Raw genomic sequence first — 24,452 nt, forward strand, 5'->3', positions numbered from 1 at the left:
GTTTCATTAAGAGGTTCCTGGCGGTAGAAATCAGAGTGCTTCTCTGTGCAGCTATCTTCGGCTTATGCAAGAGTCTTGACAGACACTGATGAGGCATGTCTTGCTTCATGGATGTCTTCATCCTGTCTTCATAATCCATTTAGTTTTACTTTCATTTACACCACACAAATGTATCATTAGAAGCTATTGCTACATTTAATATTGGTGTCAAAAGTATGTATCCTAAGCATGCCTGGCTGGCTCAGTCGGAAGGGTGCAGGAGTTCAAGCTGCATGTTGGGTGCAGAGATCAGTAAAAAATAAATAAATGAATAAATGAACTTTAAAAAAAACAAGTATGGGGGCGCCTGGGTGGCTCAGTCGGTTGAATGTCCGACTTCGGCTCAGGTCATGATCTCGCGGTCCATGAGTTCGAGCCGCACCTCGGGCTCTGAGCAGGCTCTGTGCTGACAGCTCAGAGCCTGGAGCCTGTTTCAGATTCTGTGTCTCCCTCTCTCGCTGACCCTCCCCCGTTCATGCTGTCTCTGTCTGTCTCAAAAACAAATAAACGTTAAAAAAAAATATTAAAATAAAAACCAAGTATGTACTCTAAGCCCATCTAACAATACAATTATTTCTCACCAGGAAGAAAATATGGCTAATTCCACATACCTTTTCTCCTGAAATAGATTATTTAGATGCTATATACACTCTGTAATGCACAAAACCAGAACTTTTGAGTGTCAGTGCCAAATGAAGTCAAACACAAAAATCAACTCGTTCAGTAGGCTTAGTTTGCAAATTATCTGCTTTCCATTTTTCTTCTCTATATCAAATTACTGTAGAGGCACCTGGCTAGTTCAGTTGGTAGAGCATGCAACTCTTGACCTTGGGGTTTGAGTTCGAGCCCCATGTTGGGTATAGAGATTACTTAAAAATAAAATCTTAAAAAAAATTACTGCAAAAACAGGCAATGTGATGTGGAGGAGGAATTCTGAAGTTGGGGGCCATGAGTCCTAGATTCTAGTCCCGGCTCTAATACTAACGTGTCATATGAGCATGGACCCATCCCTGAACTTCTCTCCTTAGTTCCCTTACATGTGGAAAGGAAGAAGGATGAACAAAGAACTTCTAAGATCTCTTCCGGTCTAATAATCTCTTCCAATTCTACTTTCTACTTTGGAGCCCACTGACCCAACCTATAACAATGCTTCTTCTCTACTTTAAACTTTTTTTTTTTTTCCTACTCTAAACTTCTATTGGAACTAATTATGAATTTTTGTTCTCATTCTCCGGCATCCCCATTAGGAAAAAAAGACCACTCTGCTACAAGACTAACCAAACATCTGCTCTTTTTCTCCCATTTCACTGAGATGTAATCGATATATTATGTTGCATTGGTTTAAGGTACACAATATGATTTGATATATGTATATATTGTGAAGTCGTTACCACAAATATAGTTAACATTCATCACCTTGCATAGTTATGATTTTTTTTTTCTTGTGATAAGAACTTTAAAGATTGACTCTTAGCAACTTTCAACTGGGCATGCGGTATTATTAACTATAGTCACCATGCTGTAAACTACATCCCAAGATTTATCTTATTTATCTTATACCTGGATGTTTATACATTTTGTACCCATTTCCCCCACCCTCCAGGAACGCCCATCTGTTCTGTTTCTATGAATTCCTTTTTTTTTTTTTTTTTAAGAATTCTCCTATGAGTGAGATCCTACAGGTACGGTAAAGAAATATAGAACTGAGGAAGGAGGAGATCTGAAGTACGACACCAACTTCTATGCAAAATGAAATTTGTGGCTTGTTGATTCTGTTGGCAAAGGATGTTATTAGACTACTCAGAATCACAAACAAGGTTGGAAGCACTCTTAGATATTAAGCAGATTCTATTTCACAATAATTAACAAGGAGAGAAAACGAAGCATGCTAAATCACATCAGAAATTTCCTTTGGCTCTTTGAGGCATGCCAGGAAGAATCTAAGTCGTTTTTACTGCTTCTGCTATTCCTGTGCTCGTGAAGCAGGGGGAAGAGCCTCAGTCATTTCCAATTAATTACTCATTGAATTTTCTAACCCATGATCATCTTTCCTTTTGAGCTTTCATCTAAGTATCTCTAAGAACTTTTGAATATTAATTATAACAACACCGTCCTGAAATAATTTGGGGCTGTGATTAAAATTCCATGCCCTACATTCGGTTACTCTCTTTATGTGTGAAACCTAAAAAAAAATAATAATAATAAATCCTAGAAGGTTAGAGCTTGGACAGATGTCAGTGCTCATCAAGGTCCACTTCACATCTTACAGACGGAGGTTCTGAGGCTACCAAGCTTAAGGGACATAGTGGATTTCACCTGGCTAGCCGCAAACAGACTTAGCATACAATAACCACATCCTGTTCTCGGGGCCTCACTTGAGCTTGTGCCAAAATAACATATTTCATAATAATCTTTTACCCATTCGCCTAAGTTACTAAAAAAATAAAAATTAGCTTATGAATAACTTTCTTAGAGACAAGGCCAACACGTAGGTGGGAACGCCTGCCGCCATTCACTGGATGGCCCGAGAGCCTAAACAAAACACCTTTTCCTTCCCGAAATTTTTGACATTTGTCGCACCCTCTCAAAATGAGGGTAATTAAGATTAGCTCAATCATCTCTAGGTGATGAGTTGCATTCAACTTTGGAGTTGGATGAGGTAAAGTGTGCTCAAGTCCAAGAAAGCAGCCTCCAAACACCAAAAGTCTACTTTATCTGGCCAGTAACACTAGAACCTGGGTTCAAATACTAGGTTACCGGTTAGAGGTCACAATACGATGAAGTTGGTTTGGTTTGTTATAAAGTGACCTATAGAGCCCAAGGTTCTCTGAGAAAGAGTGGGCCACTAAGGTGGGAGGTAAGGACACTGGAGTATAACAGAGGAAGAAATAGGACAGCATTGAGAGAATGTCTAAAAAATATTCCAATTAATCCACAACACGGCCTAAGTCTGGCACTCAAATGATACAAATCTCCAAGAAGACCATATCAACATGGTTTAAAGTTGGACATTAAGAATCAGATAGACCTGCTTCCTCCAATTCTGTAGCCATGTGACCCCGGGCTTGATACTTTACCCCCCTTAAGCCTCAGTTTTCTCATCTATAAAGTGGGTATAATAACCGAATCTCCCTCATGGAACTGTTGGGAAAATTAAAGGAGATAATACAACTAAACAGTAGCAAACATTAGGCACATAATAAGTACTCAATAAGTTAACTCTTGTAAAAAAATTTTTTTTAATGTTTATTTTTGAGACAGAGAGAGACCGACCAAGTGAAAATGGGGGAGGGGCAGAGGGAGAGAGAGAGAGGGACACAGAATCTGAAGCAGGATCCAGGCTCTGAGGTGACAGCACAGAGCCCAATGCAGGGCTCGAATCCATGAACTGTGAGATCATGACCTGAGCCGAAGTTTGACACTTAACCGACTGAGCCACCCAGGCGCCCCAGTAAATTAACTCTTAAACATGCTTCAGAATAACTGGACCAACCTTACTCCGAGTGCTTAGCCCTTAATGGTCCATGCAGTGTGAAAAGCAAAGACACTCTTGAAGCACTCCCTTGAGGCTATTTTTCTTCTTTCCAGGAAAGCTATTTTTAGAATTAACATAGGCTAGTGTATCCCTTCCATATGATTTTTGTTTTGTTTTATTTTAGAGAGAAAGAGAGCACGCAAGCAGGGAGTGGGGGGAGGAAGAGAGACAGAGAATCTTAAGCAGGCTCTATGCTCAGCCTGAAGCCCAATGTGGGGCTCGATCCCACAACCCTGGGATCATGACCTGAACTGAAATTAAGAGCCAAAAGCTCAACTGTCTGAGCCACTCAGGCACCCCCCAGATGTTTTATTTGAAGGTACAAGGCTTAAGCTAATCCTTCTGTCCACCATTATTTTTCATTTCTTCAGAGACATTCAGAAAATGTGGTGAAATCATATTGACCTGGATTGCATTACAGCATCTAACCTGAATACTTCATTGTCCTTACCCTTGCAGTCTCTTTCCTGTTTTCTCCCTTTTGTTTTATTCTGCCTTAGGAGGCTCTGTAACTCCTCAAAGAAAGCACGGATGATCGAAAGAGAAATGAAAAAACTCGGTAATAGTAGTTTAATATCCAGACTAATAATTTAGTAATAGTTGAAAATACAAATAAATTGAGTTAATAGGGCCCAAAGTCTAGAAGTTTCATGACCTAAGAAATATCTCTAGAAATAATTATGTACCCTTTTAATTTTCTTTGTGCCTTACACAATGTCACAAGCCTGTGTTTCTGATAACATACATTATAATTTCCAAAATAGCATAGAAATTCATTTTATAGAGCTCATAGGAGTGTTCCTTGACTATACCACCCTTTTCAGATATTCAGTTTAATTTTGCTACAGTAGGGGTAGAGTTAATCAAAATTATGCCAGATGGGTTTGGTAATATTCTGCCAAAAATAAAGAATGGCTTTCTATTAGACTTACCAAAATTCTACTCCAAACTGGAGATAAGGCACAGTTTTATTCTGGCAAAATATCAGGCCAGGTGTTCCTGTTAGTTATCAGTAGCCTGAAATCCGCCACGATCCACTTCATAAAATAAATTCTACCGCAATTACAAATAAGGGTTGCATGTGTCCTATAAATGTCTTCTCTCTCTTTTGTTCTCATGCGCCATCTAGTGTTACGTAAGGGAATATTCAGCTACATTCTCATCCTTGCGGAGATGAAAGCCTTAGTATGGATACAGACCACATGTCCAAAGCCTTTGCCCTCATTTTTTGTATGAAGCACTCACTGCTTTATGGAGGTGAAACACAGATAATTGCTGATACACATGGGATTCGATTCTATTCTAGACTAGTGACGGACATTCTCCATAATGCTCCGTTGACTTCCTTTATTTACTGTTCATCATCACATTTATTAACAGTTTCCGTGTCACAGAACTGAGATAGACACATTATTCAGTATAGAAACTTGAGTATCACAGTGGCTTTGGAGTGAGACAAGTAAGTCTGATTGGGGAAGGTTATACCCTTCACTCAGTTCCATCATCTGTAAAATGTACATCATCCTACCCATCACCGCCATCGTCATCATATCTATCTCAGAGAGCTATTATGGAGAAAGAAAAACGGGTGAAGTCTCTAGTAGAGTCTGTGATTCACGGGAGTAGTCCATTAGTGGCAGCCATTTTTAATATGGCAGGAATATCCCTATAAAACGGGGTTCTCAGAAGCCAGTATTTGGTTGGCTCAGCACCCATCTGGGCAAATCAAATAAGGATCTGTACAGTAACTGGAGTATCCTTCCTCTCGACTAGCAATCCTCCTCCTGTGGTGTACTCAGTATGGTGTAACGAGTAAGAAGGGGATCTCGCGCTCAGGTAGATGTCACACTCCACCCTCGCCTATCAGCCACACGACCTCAGACTTTCCCCTTGACCTCTCTGCAGTGAGGTTTCAACATCTGTCATATAGGGATGATGATCATACCTAGCACATTGGCTTCTTGTGAGGATTAAATGTGTTGCCACATGTACCAGGCACACAGCAAATACTATAGAATTTCTGTTAAGAATTTCTGTTAAGTCTAAAGCAGCAATTTAAAGCGAAACAAAACAAGTCATTTACTTGGTACAAGTGCTAATAATTGTTGTAGAACTGATATTGAACTAAACCTAAATTCTCAAGAAAGAGATTCCTACAGTATAGAGGTCGATTTCCTTCATCTGAAATAAGTAGGAAAAGTTCTATATTTTAGGGGTTTCTAATTTATAACGTTTAAAAATGTCATCTTCTTAGAAGGATTTTAGTTTCACAATAATTTTCCCTGATTTCTTTCTCTCTGCTCAATACCACACTAAGTGCTCGTGGTTCTTTTCTCACTTAATCCCTGGGACCACGCTTTCAGGGGGAAGGGCATAACCATTTTCCAGACTGCACTGATGAGGAACTAAAGCCTTAGAGAAATTAAGTAATTTACACACATTTACAGAGCTAGTATGTATGAAAAACAAGACAAAAAAAAAAAAAAAAAAGACAACCAGAATCCCAATCCAGGAATGTTTAGTATGTAAAACAGCCTTTCCACTAAAATGGTTGAAACCACTCCCTGCAAGTACTTCAAAGTGAAATAATCTCCAGATCTTAAAGCAAATTGTTTAGTTTCTCTACAGAAGCTATTTTCCTTACATATAAAATGAGAGTGATTAGATCCAAGATCCTGAAAATACTAGAATTTAAAGCCAATATTTTTACTTTATAAATCTGGCTGGTAAATCTAGAAATTTATTCATTTAAAATTTAAAAATACATCCACTCATGATTTTTTCTTTTACATTTATTTGATGGGGGAGAGATAGAGAGCGGGAGAGAGGCATAGAGAGACAGAGAGAGAGAGAGAGAGAATAAGAGAGAGAGACAAAGAGACAGAATATCCCAAACAGGCTCCATTCTGTCAGCGTGGAGCCCAATGTGGGGCTTGATCTCAGGAACTCTGAGATCATGACCTGAGCCGAAATCAAGAATCCCACACTTAACCACCTGAGCCACCCTGGCGTCCCTACTCATATTTCTGTTGCATCCTCTAATTAATTGCTGCTCTAAAAGTTATAAATTATCTTTATCAGTACAGCAACAGTTTAAATTTGGTATTATCTCATTCAGAATTCAAAAGGTATAAGGATACCTGTTCTTATGCATATAGCATATTAACTCTGTACTTGGTCATTTTAATAATGTACAAATTTTCTACAAGCCTAGAATTAAAAAAACACCAATCATCTCACATGGTCTAACTTGTTAAAATCTACAATGTATTACATCTGTCAGGAAAATACAGGGGCATCAGCGCGGCTCAGTCAATTAAGCGTCCGACTCTTGATTCTGGCTCAAGTCATGATCTCACAGTTCACTGGGATCAAGCCCCCAAATAGGGTTCTGCACTGACAGCATGGAGCCTGCTTGGAATTCTCTCTCTCTCCCTTTCTCTCTATGTCCCTCCCCCACTTGCTTCCCCCTTCAAAATAAATGAATAAAAAAAATTATATATATATAAAATTTTTACATATATATAATATCCTAATACATAATATCCTAAAACTTGATGGTTGACTTACCCCACATATTTTTATTTTATAATATTTAAATATTTAATGTTAACAATGTCACCTCTTCAATTGTTTACTCATCAGCCAATCTCAATTTCTTTATTTAGGTAAACACAAAACAATGGGGAAATCTGCCACAAGTCAACCTGAACATTAGCAGAAGAAAACATTACCTGTGGCCATTTTGTTTTTACTTTTGTCAAGTCAGCCAAACATTTATAATAAAAAGAAAGCAATATTTATTAGTGAAACTTTGCATTCTCTTTTGAAGGACGCTCTACACCCAACGTGAGGCTTGAACTCACAACCCCAAGATCAAGAGTCACATGCTCTACCTATTGAGTCAGCCAGGAGCCCTGAAACCATACGCTCTTTAACACTCAGTGAATACATATTCAATAACTGGAAAGGGGCTACTTGCTATGATAGTACTGATGTAACTATAGACAGTGCCAAACTCACTCTCATCCCCCAGAAATCAGCCTATACAGCAACCTCTGTTCAATGGCCTGGCCAAACATGTGAAATTGGTGGTGGTTTCCAAGAGAAGGGAACTGAGCCCATGACAAATTAACATGTTACTGTAGCAATCGTATTTATATAAAGGAAGAAGACTCCTCCCCATCCCTGAGCAACCGCTGTGAGCTCTATTATCTGTCAGAGAAGGCTGTTTGCAACCTCTTCACAGCACTCATAACCCTGACATGTTCATTCATTGTGCCTCTTTCCCATCAAAATTCAGGTTCCCCACCCCCAATCAGGAATTATGCTGTCTTCTCACTCCTGTATCCTGGTGCCTACTAGTGCCTGACACATTAAAGATTATCAAAACATAGTTACTGAGTAATGAATGAAATCAAGCGAGTGGTTAAACAATGACCTTCTGCTTCTAAATATTTTTCTTATCCCTAACGCTTTGCTGTTAGGTGTGTTTTTAAAAATGTTTATTTATTTTGAGAGAGCATGCTGCATGCGTGTGCAAGAGTTGGGGAGGGACAGAGAGGGAAGGAGGGAGGAGGGAGGAGGGAGGAGGGAGGAAGGAGGAAGGAGGAGGGAGGAGGGAGAGGGAGAGACAGAGACTGGGCGTGGGGGGGTGGGAGGGAAAGAGACAGGGAGTGAGGGAGAGGGAATCCCAAGCAGGCTCTATGCTCAGCACCAGGCCTGATGCAGGGTTCGATCCCACACATCATGAGATCGTGACCTGAACTAAAATCAAGAGTCAGACGCTCAACTGACAGAGTCACCCAGGCGCCCCAGTTGTTGTCCTTTCTATAGCTCCACCCCCTAGAAGCAATCTCCTGCCTTGGTTAACAAGTATGTCTTAATCTGAAAACTCTTCATAGCCAAGGACAGCCAGGAATGATTTAGTAGTGAGCTGTTAGCCGCCTGCTCCTGAGCTCTGAGGACACTTACACATGAGGGACAAAGCTTTCCTTCCGGTCAAAAGACACTTCCAGATGGTTCCACCTCTCCTCTGGAAACTTCTTTCTGAGGTGTTTCTTATAGGCTAGATGCTCTCATTCAGCAACATGAACTTTGTTCATTTCCACCATGTTTAGAGTTACAAAGTTCTTTACGGGATGACAGACTTGCATCTTAGAAGCACCATCTTTCATTAAGGGATACATATAATCTCCACCATTCTGACATATGGCTTGGGTAAGATATACTCCCACACTGAATCACTGCTTTCTAAATGACAAGCCTATATCCAATAGACAGCCTACATCCAATCCACAGCTACCTTTAGACCTTCTCTGTTCCACCCCGAACCCCCTCAAATCTGTAGTAGAAGGCCCACAACCAAATCGCACACAAAGGCACTAGGCTGACCATTGGGCCTCTCCGTATTCCATTGCCTTCTAGTTACTTCCACTTGGAAGTAGATCTCATGTTGCTAAGCCCAAGGAGAGGGCAGTGACTACAGGCACTTTATGCTATGGCATGGTTTATAAGGCCAACCTTCACCTCTTGCTTTGGGAGTTGGTGAGCATAAGCTGCACAAAGTATCAGATCCCCTCCAATGAAGGCATAAACAATCAGACAAATGGTAGCCTTGTTGGTTATCCTTAAGTATCATTAGAGACCTGGGTGTGTGGTGCTAATTCTTAGCCTGGCTATGCCCTGTTGTCTCCTAAATTTCACTTGATGTCACTTGAATCAGGCCCTTTTTTATTTTGACAACCTAGACAAACCAGAAACCCACGTCCATGGCAGAACAGACCTACAGACCTTCCAGAGCTCGACAGGAGAAGACCATAGTCCGTGCACAGGCACAAGAGTACCTAAGGAGCTTTTTAAGTCACAGATTCCTAATCTCTAGTCTCAGAAAATTTTCATTCAGGAAAATTGAAGTGAAGAGAGAGAAACTGTATTCTTTAAAACTTTGCTCACTACTGCTTCCACTCAAGCATCCACTTCACTGTATCTGAAGAATATTCATTTTGGGAACCCACTAACTGACCTAAACCACACTCCTACGAGCAATTCAAAAAGCAACAATAACTATGTCATTTTGCTCTCAGAACAACGGGAGCTCTTATTCATTCACTCATCTGTGAGTCAGGCACCATGCTACGAATCTGTAGGGAACTAAAAATGAGTAAGATTGTAGTTCCTGAGGGCAGGACTGATGACAGTCCTATGGGGTCTGGTACAAAATGAAAATGCAGGGCCCCTGGTTCAAAAAGTATTAAGCATTTCAAGACAGTGACAGAAGAGCATTAAACCCAGCATAGGTCCCATCTGAACACGGGCAAAACATATTCACTTTGGAAACCCACGGACCTAAAAAGAGCATTCGTAAGAGCAATGCAAAAACCAACAGGAAGTACTTCGTTTTTGCTCTCAAAAGAAGGAGAGCCCGCAGCTATGCCTAGGACACTGGGCTTGCCCGTGTATAAGGGAGTAATTTAGAACATTCCCACCTGAGAAATGAAGTTCAAACAGGCAAAAAGTGACAAGGTAACCAAAAGATACTGATCATTAAGAAAGTGTCTCCATTTCAATTGATTCTTCTAGTTGAATAACCAGTCCTAACACTGCCAACGAAGGAGCTTAAAATAATAACAATCCCAGAATAATGAATTACTCTTCTCCATTACTTTGGGGGTTTCCTGGGTGCTACTGCTTTCTAGAAGGTATAAAAATTAATCCTTAGGAATAAAAGCTCTTCTTTGTAGAGATGACAGAGGCATAAGCAAGGTATATCCATGAGTTCATGAAAAGGAAAGGAGTCTTCATTTCCACTTAACTCACAATAGCTTGCTAATATCCTTTCTAATCTTCTAAAGAAATGCAATAAATAAATAAACAAATACATGTGAAAATTTTCACTCAAGACAGTCAGCTTGAAACTTGGATTAATCCAAATGCACTAAATAAATGAGCTCTTCCATACTTTAGAACATTATTCTTCTTAAGCCATTTGTCAAACTCATGTTCTGACATTTTCATGTTAGCAATCCTCATGATTTCATAATATAGAATTATGTAGTTTAAGACATTGATGACTGTTTTGTTTATGGGTCTGGGGGTCTATAAACCCAAATGTTGGTATTTATTCCTATCTTTTGAAGGCCAAGGTTGGGGGTGGGGGGTGGGACGGGAAGTACAGACCAAAACAGGACCAAAATGCTTGCCCTTCATAAACACAGAGTGTAAGAGTTCTTTGTGTAGCTAATGATGGTTGAGGTTACTACATTAGCTGCCAAAGTGCCAATGATTTGGTTCTTCTGCATTTACTATTTCACGGTTGCTTTGCCTTATTTGCATTCTGACAGAATACTCAGCTTCAGAACATTACAAATAGCAATCAACAAAATTAAAATGAACAGCTTTATAGCCTGCTGAAATTATGGAAGAAAGGAGACAAGTTCTCCAAGCAAAAGCACATACAGAGCAACAGGGCCTTGTATTGCTTTAAAACCACCTACCCACGTTAAGGAATGTCTTCTCCCTGCACGCAGGGAGGAAGAACCAGGCAAGAAGACCTCTCTTGTGCCATTTCTGGCAGGCACTCATACATTTAAACTTGCTATCGTGAAACCACGGAAGGGGGATGGAGTAGGAGCTATTCACGCTGTTCAAAAGGAAACCTCACTTTCAAGAAAAGAAGAAAGGGAACTCATCAAGGACGGATTTCAAATTAATTTTACACAGTGGGGAAAAAAGTGTACAAACTAACATGTCAAGTTTGCTAAGGAAAAGAAAAAAATTTCCGCCAAATTGAACACAGTGTACTTTTTGGACTGGTTTTTTTGTTTTTTTTTTGTTTTTTTTTTTTTTTTTAAGTCCGCTGAGAAATGTAACATACGTGCACTGAACAAGATTCCAGCTTAGAGTTTTCCTGAAAACCGAGAATGTAATGCAATCTGTATCTAATGATTATTTCAAACTTATTAGTCAAAACATCTTCTACATACCTCACTCAGCAAAGCCCATATGATAGTTTCAAAAGCATGACAACTAAGTGAGTTTTCTTCAGAATCATTCTTTTTAAGTTACAGACCAATGCTGGGGATTCTGACTTGGCAAGTCCAGGGCAAGACCCAAGCATTTTTTTTTTAATAAATTGTTTTTAAACTTACGAGGTGATGCTGAGACACAGCCAAGTCTCAGAGCCATCGTTCTAAACTAATGGTTCTCAAACTGTGGCCCCCAGACCAGCATCAGGAGCAAAATCTGGGAAGCTGTTTGGATTGCAGCTTCTGGATCACCCCGCAGACCCACCAAATTCGAACCTCAGTGGAGGAGGGGCAGCAGGCTGCACTTTAACGAGCCCTCCAGGTGATTCTGATTTGTGTTAAAGTTGGAGAATAGCTGTTTAATTCAAAAATGAGTAAGGTCAAATTCATTTGTCTTGTAATTACCAAAACAAAGCAACCAGACCTTTCACCAGATTTTCTTTTATAGTTTCTGTATTCAACACGCAAATCAAAATAAACCTTAGAAATTTATTTCTCCCTGAAAGGACCTAACAGCTGCTACTTTGGACACGTTTCTGTAAGCAATCACTTTGGCCACCTTGAGCTCAGTCTCTGGCTCCTTCCCTGGGTTAGGACAGAGGTCAGCAAACGGTTGCTATAAAGGCCCAGAGAGTAAATGTTTTCAGTCCAGCAGGCCATATGGTCTCTGTCATGGCCACCCAACTCTGCCATTTACAATGCATAAATGATGGGTGTGGCTGTGTTCCAATGAAACTTTATTTACGAAAACAGGTGTCAGGCCAAATTTGGCCCAAGGGCTATAGTTTGCTGACCTCGGAGTTTAAGAACCAATGGCAGACTAGTTGGGGAGGGTAGGGGAGAGGAATGAAACATGCCATCCCAACCCATGAATGTACATTCTCCCATGAGCACAAACTTATCCAGTCTGGAAGCTGCTTCCAGGTGAAGGACAGCAAACTATAAAGAAGAAAAAGAAAAAGCATTGTGTCTCATTTATTCCCTTAGGACTTATTCACAGAGTTAGTGCATTCCATGTGCCTGGAACCAAACATCAAAGCCCTACCCCCATAAACCCAAGTCCGACAGAAGAAAAAATGAAAATTAGAAACAATGCACTGTGATACAGCCAGACAATGAAATGTTATTCAGCATTCCAAAGAATGAGCTATTATGTCATGAAAAGGCAAAGGGAAAACAAATGCATGTTACTAAATGAATGAAACCAATCTGAAAAGACTATACACTGTGGGATTCTAACTGTAAGACATTCTGGAAAAGGCAGCACGATGGAGACAGTAAAAAGATCAGTGTTGTCAGGGGTTAGGGGAAAAGGTAGATAAATTAATAGAGCACACATAGAGGATTTTTAGGGAAGTAAAACTACTCCGTATGATACTATAATGGGGGATAGATGCATTATGTATTTGTCCAAACCCACAGAACGTACAAAACTAAGAGTGAACACTGAAGTAAACTACGGACTCTGGGTGATGACGATGTGTCAGTGTTAGGTTCAACAACTGTAATAAATTTACTTCTTTGGTGAGGGATGCTGATAAAGGGGGAGGCTGTGCATGTGCGGGGGCAGGGAGTACAGGAGAAATGTCTATAACAACCTTCTCAGTGTTGTCTTGAATTTAAAAGTGATAAAAAGAGGGGCACCTGAGTGGCTCAGTCAGCTGATCGTCTGACTTTGGCTCATGATCTTGCAGTTCACGAGTTCAAACCCCACATCGGGCTCTGTGCTGACAGCTCAGAGCCTGAAGCCTGCTTCAGATTCTATGTGTCTCTCTCTCTCCTGCTTGTACTCTGTCTCTGTCTCTCTCTAAAATAAACATTTAAAAAAATGTTTTTAAATGATAAAAAGAAAAGCCCATTAAAAAAAAAATTCCCAATGCATAGAGTGAAAAAAGTTATCTGATAGGATTATCAGTAGAGGGATATTAGAATGTAAAAATAACATCAGTGAGACATCTGATACTATATTGTTGTTCCAATCATGATGGTTTTATTCCAATAAATTATACCAACTGACCCATTAATTCATGGACCTCAGCTCATGGTTTCAGGATTAAGCAAACTAATTGCTTAAGAGAGCCCATAGGGCTGAGGAAAGAAGCCTGGTCCAAAGACAGGCCAAACTCTGTAACAACAGTAACAATGACCCCAAACAGCCCATCATGGCTTCTCTCTTTGTAGGGTTCTGTTTAGGCTGTACATTCATAGAGGGCAAGTCTATATTTTATTCATCCTTGTATCTTCAGGAACTAATACAGTATGAGGCACATGGAAGGCACATAATAAATAGTGTACAATGCCCCATGAAAAGAATAAGTTGCCATTATTTGAGTGGTCACTAAAAAAATGCTTTCAAATGGATCAAACTGTTCTGGGAATATAGAAGGGATGACTGGCACTCCCTGAAGAAGCTAAGAAATAAATAACACTAGATCTGGATCTCCAGGAATGAATAAGACTATGCCACTTGGAGAACAAGGAGAAAGATATTCCAGGTAGAGAAAACAGCAGGTGTAGAGGCATAAAGTTCAAGGCTAACACTTTCAGGAAACAAAGATCAACAAAGCTGAACCATAGGGTGAAACAGTGAGAAAAAAAAGGAGGGGGGGGGGATAAAAAAAATGAAGGCAAAGGAGATGTACCTTACATCTGAGAAATTCAGAGATTATCCAAACATATGGCATTGTATCCTACAACCTGGAAACGGTCATGATCAAACACTTAAAAAGCCCCAATGGATCACTCTGGCTATAGCCCAAATAGAGAAGTATTGCAGGAGGATGCTTAACAGACCCGATGAAAGAAGTTGACTGAACCTAAACAGTGACCAGTAGAATAGATGGGAGAAAAAAAATTGAGAGGCTTTTCTGAACTTGCATGGATATTCTTTCCTAATTAGATAAGGAAGAAAAAGCTAAGGTAAGGTTCTCCCCTTTCTCATTTAGGAGACATCAGACCAGGTAAGACTCTTGGGGCATCTGGATGGCTCAGTCTGTTAAGCTTTTTTGATTTAGGCTCAGGTCATGATCTCATGGTTCATGGAGATCGAGCCCTACAATGGAGCTCTGTGTTGATAGCATGGAGCCTGCTTGGGATTCTCTCTCTCTCTCTCTCTCTCTCTCTCTCTTTCTCTCTCTCTTAAAATAAACAAAACAACCAACAACAGTTAAGACTCTTACCTGAGTCAGGGGATAAAGCAGGAGAAGCAAGCAAGTTTGGAATACAAAGACAGACCCTATTCTGTTGTGAATAAGTTGAACTTCAGACAGTTGGGGAAAGATACAGTCTCAAATGTTTAATAGAGTAGCTTATATGAAACCACTCTGAAAGCATGAGAACAGTGCAAACTGGTAATACATTTAATGTTTTATTTATCTATTTCCAGAGAGAGACAGAGTGTGAACGGAGGAGGGACAGAGAGAGACACACACACAGAATCCGGGCTCCAGGCTCTGAGCGACCGGTCAGCACAGAGCCTGATGCAGGCTCGAACCCCAAAACCCTGAGATCATGACCTGAGCCGGTCACACACTCAACCAGCTGAGCCACCCAGCTGCCCCATAATGCTAAAATTTTTAACAGTAATCAAGAGAGGACACACCTGTAAAATGTAATGCATTTTGAACCCAGAGTAAGAGGTGAAATGGTCACATTTTTAGGAAGCACCCGATTTCTCCCTTACCAATAAGTACCTCTGGAAGGTGAAGGCCTCGGAGCAAAAACCTAGAAAAAAAAATAAATCTTTGGTCCTCTCCGCTCCAAATAACCCTTGGTTCAGGCCAGGGCAGACCAGCCCTACAAGCTTAGTTTCTTACTGGGCTACCTCGAGTGAAAAGATTCCAGAAACAGCCAAAGAGTTCTAGCTCCCATGTTTTCTCAAAAGCGGGGACAGCGAATGGCACAATTTACATCTAGGTCAAAAGGTCAAATTCGGCTTTCCTAACCCCAAGGAATGTCTGTGGTATTGATTTGGGATACAGGAAGGGATGGTTTATGAAGACAGCATTCACCACAGATCACTGAGTCCCAGTGTCTGGGGTACAGTAAAATATTTAATGAATAAAGAAGGGAGTGATTCTATGGCACATAAACTAATTTTGTCAACCAGACTTAGGGCAGACATTTTCTAGTTTATTTAAGGCAAAAGAGGTTTTATCAGAACATCCAGAATAAACTAGTTTCCTAAAAATAATATACTGGCTTCAAGAAGGATTCACACGATAGATAACAAAAACATTATACGTAAAATTGAAATGGTAAGATTGTGGCATATTTCATGTCTTTGGGGAAGAGGTCCCTGTATTTTCTAAGTTTTCTATAAGACAGATACCAAAAATATTACAGTGATTACGTCTAGGTGGTAAGATTAGGATTCAATATCTTTGGGGACTTATCAAGGGTATAGGTTTTCTGTAACAGAAATATATTACTTCTGTAATATGAAATATAATTTGAAGAAAGTCTATACATGCCAGCTTCCACAGCCTCCACACCTCCTTAGTTCAAGTTAGAGACATCTTCCGTCTGCAACACATCTCCCAGCTTTCTCTCTGGCCCTATGGTGCCTTCTCCATTGAGCAGCCATGATGCTCCTTTAAACCATAAAGTGCTCCAGTAGGTTCATTGCATTTAAAAAATTTAGTCTCGGGGCGCCTGGGTGGCGCAGTCGGTTAAGCGTCCGACTTCAGCCAGGTCACGATCTCGCGGTCCGGGAGTTCGAGCCCCGCGTCGGGCTCTGGGCTGATGGCTCAGAGCCTGGAGCCTGTTTCCGATTCTGTGTCTCCCTCTCTCTCTGCCCCTCCCCTGTTCATGCTCTGTCTCTCTCTGTCCCAAAAATAAATAAACGTTGAAAAAAAAATTAAAAAAAAAAAATTTAGTCTCAGAGCACCTGGGTGGCACAGTCAGTGGAGCTCAGGTCATGGGATCTGGCCTCTAGGCAGAGTCTGAATGGAGAGCCTGCTTGAGATTCTCTCTCTCCCTCTGCCCTTCCCCGTGCTCTTGTGCTTGGGCCTGTCCATACATTCTCTATCTCAGTCTCTACAAGACCCAAAGAACAGAGCCTGGCCTGTCTCTCTGATCTTATCTCCTAATTTACCCCTCCCCCTACACCGGTCTCTAAATCCCTACCCAATCCCCCCCCCCCAACCTTCTCCACCCAGCCACACTGCTTTATATCTGCCTCTAGAACAAACCAAGCAACCAGGAACAGGTCCCCAGACTTCAATCCCATACTGATCCCAGATCAAATGTTATCTCTTCAGAGAGAGGGCTTCCCTGAGTGCCCCACCAGAAGTCACACTCCATACAATTTCTTGGTCTGCTGTTCACAACACTTACAAGGACCTGCTGTTATTTCACTCATGGGCTCCTTCCCCATTTGAACCACCAATCTCTCCCATGCTATAAGCCCCTTGAGAGCAGGAACCTTATTTCAAAGGTCCATCCTGAGGATCACAACAGAGCTTGTCATACAGATGCACAATGGAACTTTTGGCAGGTGGTGGGGGTGATCAGCTGGCAACATTTTACCTGAACGTTGCCTTCCAGTTTATTTTATGTCGTGTTTGAGGAAGTGATAAAGACGGTGCATGTTCTTTCGCAGCACACGAGGGCATCACCATTACCAGACTGTGTGATACACTGAAGTAGAAGCAGAAAATGAGAATTTAATGAGGGCTGTTCCTTTGTATGCTTTTACTGAAGGACTCCTTGGAACTGAAGGTCTCTTAGAGATTCACCAGGTTAATCCTACAACAGCTTACTTTTTTTTTTTTTTTTACATGTCATATAACCAAGACATTCAAACACAAATAACATGAGAAAATTAAAGATGGAGGAGGGAGTGGAAAATACACACTGGTATGTTTCAAACCATGCAGAGATTCAGATTCAACCTTGATTTGTTCTCTTATCCTCCCATTGCTGAGGTATTCAGCAGAAAACAAGGTCACAGAAAAACAACATGGGGCTTATCCTCAAACCTGAGGATGGGTTTGTATTCCCAAGTTAAATTCCTAGCAGTGACAATCTGAAAGTTGCTGGTTGGAGTAAAAGCTGACTATGCCCTTGAAGAAGACCCAGAATCCCTGGAATTCTGGACATAAATATATCAACTCTGGAGCTAGTCTGATGTCTGGCTTCTTGCCTAGACTCCAGTTAATACTCGAGAATTTCTAGTTCTGTACGGTTACAGTTATCCTTTGCTTGAATTGCTGAAACCAAAGCTAAGAGTTGTCCTAAATAATGAAAAACTCAATTATTAAATCAAAAGCAATCAGTGACTAAGACTAACACCTTTCATGCTATACAAAGAGAGTTGATTAGCTCTTTTTAGACTGCTACAAAAAAATCTGATGAGAAGGACAGCTGAGAAAGTTCTATACAATTATTAGAATGAAAACATCTCTGATTATGTGGCTCCTCTATTGAAAATATGTGGGATTTATCCTCGTCTAAACATACTGCAGCTGAACTGGGTTCAAATCTTAAACGCTACTTGAGCCTATCTCCAAAACAGTGGCAGAAACAAAGAAGCAGACATAAGTTCTTCTTTAATGAAGCAAAAGACAGGAAATACATACATATTAGGACTGAACTTCTAGTACTATTTGATTAAGAGGAAAAATGAAATTCGCTATATTTCAAGTGTTTGCTTCACAAACCATAAGGGAGTTTGTGACATCTCACCAATTCTCTGTCTGATACGGAAGAGACACTTAACAATAACAGCGGGTACGAGTTAGTGATGGACATGAAAGGATGAGGTGGCCACACCCCCGTTCTCACCTCCTCAAACGGGAAACATCATGACTTTCACTGGACTCATCATGTGTCATAAGTGGATATTGGGGGAGAGGAGAAGGAGAAGGAAACAGAAGGGCTACCTACTACCTAACATCCACATATGCGATAACTTTTTCTCCTGTTTTCTTCTTCCAACTGATAATTAAGACACCATTCTGGGCGATTGCTGACAGCAGCTCTTAGTATTAGAACAAATTCTACGTCCAACTAGAACAGAAATGATCACTACTAATTAGCTAAGAAAAAAAAAAAAAAGCACCTCTCAGAAACCATTCCAAGAGCCTCTGGTGGGCTCAGTCGGTAGAGCGTGCGGACTCTTGATCTCGCGGCTGTGAGTTCGAGCTCCCGTTAGGTGAAGAGATTAAAAATAACATCTTAAAAAAAAGAAAGAAAGAAACCATTCCACAGAAAGAGTTCAAGAACAAGAAGCAGAGGCAGGCCTCAGAAGACGGTTTTTCTCAGTAAAATTCTGGGTCTTTGGGAGCTTCTGAAAAGGGTGTCTCTTATGTTAATTCCACTGAGGGACACCTGGGTTGGTGTCAGCTAGGGTGAACAGGTAAAGGTCAGAGGCCAGACTGTTAACCTCTGAGCCCAGGGTGGCGGGGGGTGGGTGGGGGGGCGTGGTTTGGAAAGGCAGCTTTTGTCTTGCCACAGATCGGCTGAGAGTTCAGAACTTGGGGTGCTCTGAATGTAAACAGCCAGGATATTTACACCAGAAAAGGGAGGAAAGGAATGGATTTCTCCCAGTTCCCAGGCTAGTAATCCAACTTTAAAGAACTTTGTCCCTTCTGTAGAACAAAGCCTGCTGAACTCAAGACTGTTGGTTCTAGCCCCTGCAAAATACATTAGAAATAGGAATTTTTACCTTTGGGCAAACTTGATCCCTCACCCTTTCTTACTAGATGCTGTTCACTTGTTCATAGTTAATGGATCCCCAAGGGAATGCATCACAACACCTATTACATTAAAGAGAAGCCTTTGGGGAGGGGTGGGGGGGGAGGGGTGAAATAGGTGAAGGGGATGAAGAGTTCACTTATTGTGATGACCAACCGATGTATAGAAGTGTTGAGTCATTATACTGTACACCTGAAACTAATATAACACTATGTTAATCATACTGGAATGTACAAATTAATGACTAAACATCAAACCCTCCCAAAATAAAGAAAATAAAAAGAAGGCCTTAGCAATGATCTGTCCTGGAATTTTAACTTTTTTTCAGTCAAGTGTTCACATGAAGTATTTCCTTGTCTATTTTTTCCTCGATCGCTGCAAGATGTGTATTTTTTTTTGTTTCAGTTTTGATAAGAAAAAAGTCCTATGCTGTCTTAGAGAAATAATATGCTGTTTTAAATGAATTGTTACTAATAAACTTATCTTTAAAGAGGAAATAAAGAAATCTAATGTCAGACAAGAAAACATTTTTCTGCCCCGTTTGATTACAATCGCTAAACGTTAGGGAATACTTATAGACCTACTATTGCTTATTAAGTTGGGGTTTACTTGGAAAAGTGATCCCTTCTCTCAAAACCTCCAGCAGAATTAATAGTAATTGAATCTGTTTATGTTCTGAAAGCCTCTTTTTTCTTTTACATGAAAATCCATCTGAAGATGGTGAGTCCAGTTTTCGTCAAAAATAATTCATTTGCAGCCGCAAAGTTAATTTATGTGTTTCTTTACTTTATAACTGATGCCTCTGTGAAGAAGTTAGCCTGATCAATACCCACAGGATATGAAGGGTGTTAATTTTTTTTTATTTTTCTTTAAATTTGTGGACTCCTGTTGATTTCTCAGGAGTAAACCCTGAACATTTTTTTTACAAATAACCAGATAACTATAGTATGAATGTTTCCTTTCTAGTCAGCTGAAGTTCAATGCTGAGCAAGGTTGTGGTGAATTTTAATATTATTCTCCCTTGGCCGTAAGTGAAATCATAATCATTTTTGAAAAAGCTGCCAATTATATCCATTTGCCTATATGGCATAAAGTACCTTTCCCTAGAATATGCAAAGAATCTTTTTTTTTTTTTTTTTAAACCTCATCTTGTAAATAGAGACCTAAATTTTACCAAGCAAGTCAGGGTCACGGCTAAGAATAACAGAGGTAATAAAGAACACCAATTCTTATTTCAACGTCCTCCTGCAAGGCTTTTTAAAATCACACAGAAAGTCCTGTTTCTCAGTCTTCGTTAAAAGCAAACTTGCAGTGTGAGAACAAGGCTAATAATTACAAGATCTTTCCTAGCTGTGGATTTCAGAGCTAGCAAAAGCACGGAAAAGAGAAAAGCATGCAAATGGGGTTTTCTTTACCTGAAGTGAAAGCGGTGCACCAGCTTCGTGACTACCGTAACCATCCTTCCCAGGTCAAGAGCCGGGAATGCCAGAGTGGCAAGAAGTGAAGAAGGAAGCGAAGGTTGGAGCCGCTGCAAGAATCTTCCCAGGGCCCTTTCTCCCGTGACACACCTCCTCTCTCTGGCTCCGAAGGCAAGTGGCTCCCGCTCGCCCTTCACGGTTACCCACAAGCCTGTCATTTCTGCTCCATCATCCGGCAGCTGCCAGAAGCACCCGGCAGAAGCGTGCACACCGGGCGGCTGAGCACGAGCCCGGCGCGGAGCAGGCGGAGTGCCTCCCGGGGAGCCCGGGGCTGCGCGGCCACAGCTGACGATCTTAAAGCCGCACGTTACAGGGCGGAGCGGAGCTTTCCAGGAACGAGGACCAGCTGCGGCACAGCCCGGCGCTTCCCGGAGCCTAGTGCAAGCCCAAGCTCGCGGGGAGCTCCGGAAGCGGCCCCAGCTACTGAGCATGCTCGGCTTCCCTCGGCTCCACGAGGGCCTTCCGACCGGTGACTTCTCTTGATTTGAGAAAAGGGGTAGAATGGAGAAGGGTGCGGAGGGTCAGATCCAGTGGAGGTGATTTTTTGAGCGTGGAGATGACCTTCTCCCGATACCCTCCCCCGCCCCCCAACCAAAAAAGAAAAAGAAGAGAAGAAAGAAGACGAGAGGATGCATTGCATTGCAGTGAACAAATATTATTGATAGGTTGATAGACATGTTTGGAAGCTATCGATTGTTGTTTAGTCTTTAACACTCCCTGCACAATTAAGTTGTCTGCGGGGTCAAGTATGTAGTGTAAGCTGCGAAAGGATGCTAATCCTAGAAAGTTACTAGCACTCAAGATTCGGTATGGAATTTCCTATATTTGAAAGTCTAAGCAATGTGTCATGAATCAATCAGTTGATATCTACATAAGTGAAATCTGCCTAAAGACAATGACTTTTAGTTAAACGTACTTTATAAAGTGTGAAATTTTTGAGATTTAAACGTTAATTTATATTATAACTTACATTTTGGTGTTTAAATCTTTCAGATGGCAAGATTCAGCAGGGAATGTTGTTTATTCATGACTGTAAACCCAAATCTTTTATCAGGGCTTGGTAAATGACAAGTGCTCCATAAATGCTGGAGTAAGAATGAATTGTGGGTTAGATAATCTGTAAAATCTGTAAATAACACGGGAAGGCTGAAGTTCTTGAACTTGATATGAACTCTTGACCTTATCAGCTTTGTGTTTTAGGCTAGCCAAGTATTTGAAAATAGGAGTACACTAAATTTTTGTCATATAGGTGTCCAATGCATAAGCAAATTTTTTTTTTAATATGATTTTCATTTTCGTGTTGTTTTGTGTGTGTGTCCCTCTTTCTTCTCTTTCCAGCCCTCTAAGATACTCTTTGGCAAGCTGAGCCAAACTCAGGGCATGTTCTCTCTGCTACTGTTGAAACCAGGGACACCGACTACATGGCTTGCAGATCACAAAATTGTTTTGAAAAACATCTAGCCAGTCATTTCTGCCAAGTCTGTGAAGGGTGAATCCAAGACGCATTCATGGCTGAAAGCTGGCCTGTGAAAATCCATACAGAAAACATGAGTGAGCTGGGAGTCCGGTGTTTCTTGAATCCTCAGCCAGGTGTTGCCTTGGCCCATTGATCCAATCACATAAGCAGGAAAATCCTCTCTCTCCTCCCCGGATTTTCCATCCCCTGACCTTCTATTCTCCAGTTAAGACTCTTGTGCCTATGAGTGCCTCTGGAGTCCAGAACCTTTCCTGGCTCCCCTCTGCTGGGCCTCACCAGTGCATCCTCTTTAACCATACTTTCTGAATTGCTAAATCATGCCTCAACTACCACCAGCTGTGAATTCTTTAAGACCCGAGACAATGCTGGCTTTTGCATCTATACAACTGTATAGGTTTGCACAATCACTGGTTTTCATATGTTTTCATATTAATTGAGGCACCGTAGGGAGTCCTTCTAATTGAAGTGGTCAATTACAAAAGTGGTGGGGTTAATTTAGGGACATTTCCTAGCAGTGATTCCAGAAGGAAAAATAATTGTTTTCAATTAAATCAAAGATTTCATAGCTGGAAGGAAGAAGTAGGCCTGTTTGTGCAGACCTGATAAATACAGATAACTAGGGTCAAGCTGTCTGGACTGTTTCTCTACCCCAAATAGGAATGGAGGTAGGGGCACGTCTACCATTACCATGGGTTCTATGGACACACACATTTTATTTCGTAGCAAAGATTCTTTCTATCATCTCCCTCATTAACCTCCTACATTTTTTTTTTCTTTTTGCTCTTCATCATAGTGCAGTGAATCTGGTTCTCAAAAGTTTTCCAACTGGCGCCTCTATTTTCATCTCTTTCTCTCTTTTTTTCTTTCTCTCTTCTTTTTTTCTTTCTCTCTTCTTTTTCCAAACTGCCCCTGGAATTTGAAGTCTCTTCCTAAAATTTCTTTATCGTTAACAGTGAACTTTGTTGCTTGCCTTGGGAGAGTCCTCCCAACTTTCTCCTAGCAGATGCCCAATGATGATTATTCATTCATCAAATAGTCCATTTGCTCAAATAATATGTTGACTGGTCCAATCGGTCTAATTTTCCACAACTTGACCATTCTTTGGTTAAGGGATGGGTATGTGACTCAATTTTAACTCATGAAGAGCCTTGGCAAGTTTGCAACAGACATCAGGAAGGTTCTTCTTTTCTCATAAGTGAGAATTATGGAAATCCACTAATATCTCCTTTTTATTTATTATTATTATTTTTTTAATGTTTATTTATTTTTGAGAGAGAGAGTGAGACAGAGCGTGAGCGGGGGAGGGCCAGAGAGAGGGAGACACAGAATCCGAAGCAGGCTCCATGCCCTGAACCGTCAGCACAGAGCCCGATGCAGGGCTCCAACTACGAACCTTGAGAACATGACCTGAGCCAAAGCCGGACATCCAACCGAATGAGTCACCCAGGCGCCCCTAATATCTCCTTTTTAAACAGGTAAGCACCCAGCCCCTAATGCTATGAGGAACCATCTTTCTACCTTGAAAAGATCAGCCTTGTCAAGAAGCCAACATTGCACAAAGTGAAAAGCAGATGGAAAAACCCAAGTCTTTGATGAATGTCATTAAATTAATCCACCTACCCAAATGCCTACCTTACCTCACCTCTTGGAATGGGAGCCAATAAAATCTGTTTAAAGGCGCTTTACACTGGGTTTTCCTGGCAGTCGAAAGCCTCCGGTCTGAGATAAGCTTTTATTTCAATTTCCTATTCAAAATGCTAAAGTGATTAAGAAATAGCTAAATTTCTTAGCATAGCATTTGAGAACTTTCTCCTGGCCCCTCTGTGTTTGTACATTTGTTTCCCATTATATTCTGCTATGCATTTTACATTTTGGCCATGCTGGGCTACTTGCTCTAATCATGTCATTTGCTCTCTCATAGCCCAGTCTGCTTTCATCCTGCATTTTCTGCTACTAAAATCCAACTCTTCCTTCCAGGTCCAGATTAAAAGATACTTTTCTCTGAAATGAATGTTCAGAATTAATATTTTCATACATGTTGTGTGTACCTCTGTGTGTAAGCTTGGATCCTCCCAGCAGCTGAGCCAAGGTGGGATTAAATGTGCAACAACTTTATTTAAAAAAATATCTGGGAAAAAAAGGGGGAGGGAGCTGGGTAAGGCTGGGAGCCTTCAGATTACAATCAAGTCTGACCCAGA

At 40.9% G+C, this 24,452-nt stretch overlaps 1 protein-coding gene across 3 annotated transcripts in view; it reads right to left on the reverse strand.

Moving 5' to 3' along the window:
- Positions 1 to 21,275, reverse strand: part of ARHGAP18 (Rho GTPase activating protein 18) — a 194,931-nt gene extending 173,656 nt beyond the window's left edge. For all 3 annotated transcript variants that reach the window (XM_045499538.1, XM_045499537.1, XM_045499540.1), the window contains exon 1: positions 20,715 to 21,275. In XM_045499538.1, coding sequence (XP_045355494.1) covers positions 20,715 to 21,208 — 494 coding nt within the window. In that variant the 5' untranslated portion in view covers positions 21,209 to 21,275. The remainder of the gene's footprint in view (positions 1 to 20,714) is intronic.
- Between the last annotated feature and the right edge of the window lie 3,177 nt (positions 21,276 to 24,452).

Source organism: Leopardus geoffroyi, chromosome B2, assembly GCF_018350155.1.
Source record: "Leopardus geoffroyi isolate Oge1 chromosome B2, O.geoffroyi_Oge1_pat1.0, whole genome shotgun sequence".
Taxonomy (NCBI): Eukaryota; Metazoa; Chordata; class Mammalia; order Carnivora; family Felidae; genus Leopardus; species Leopardus geoffroyi.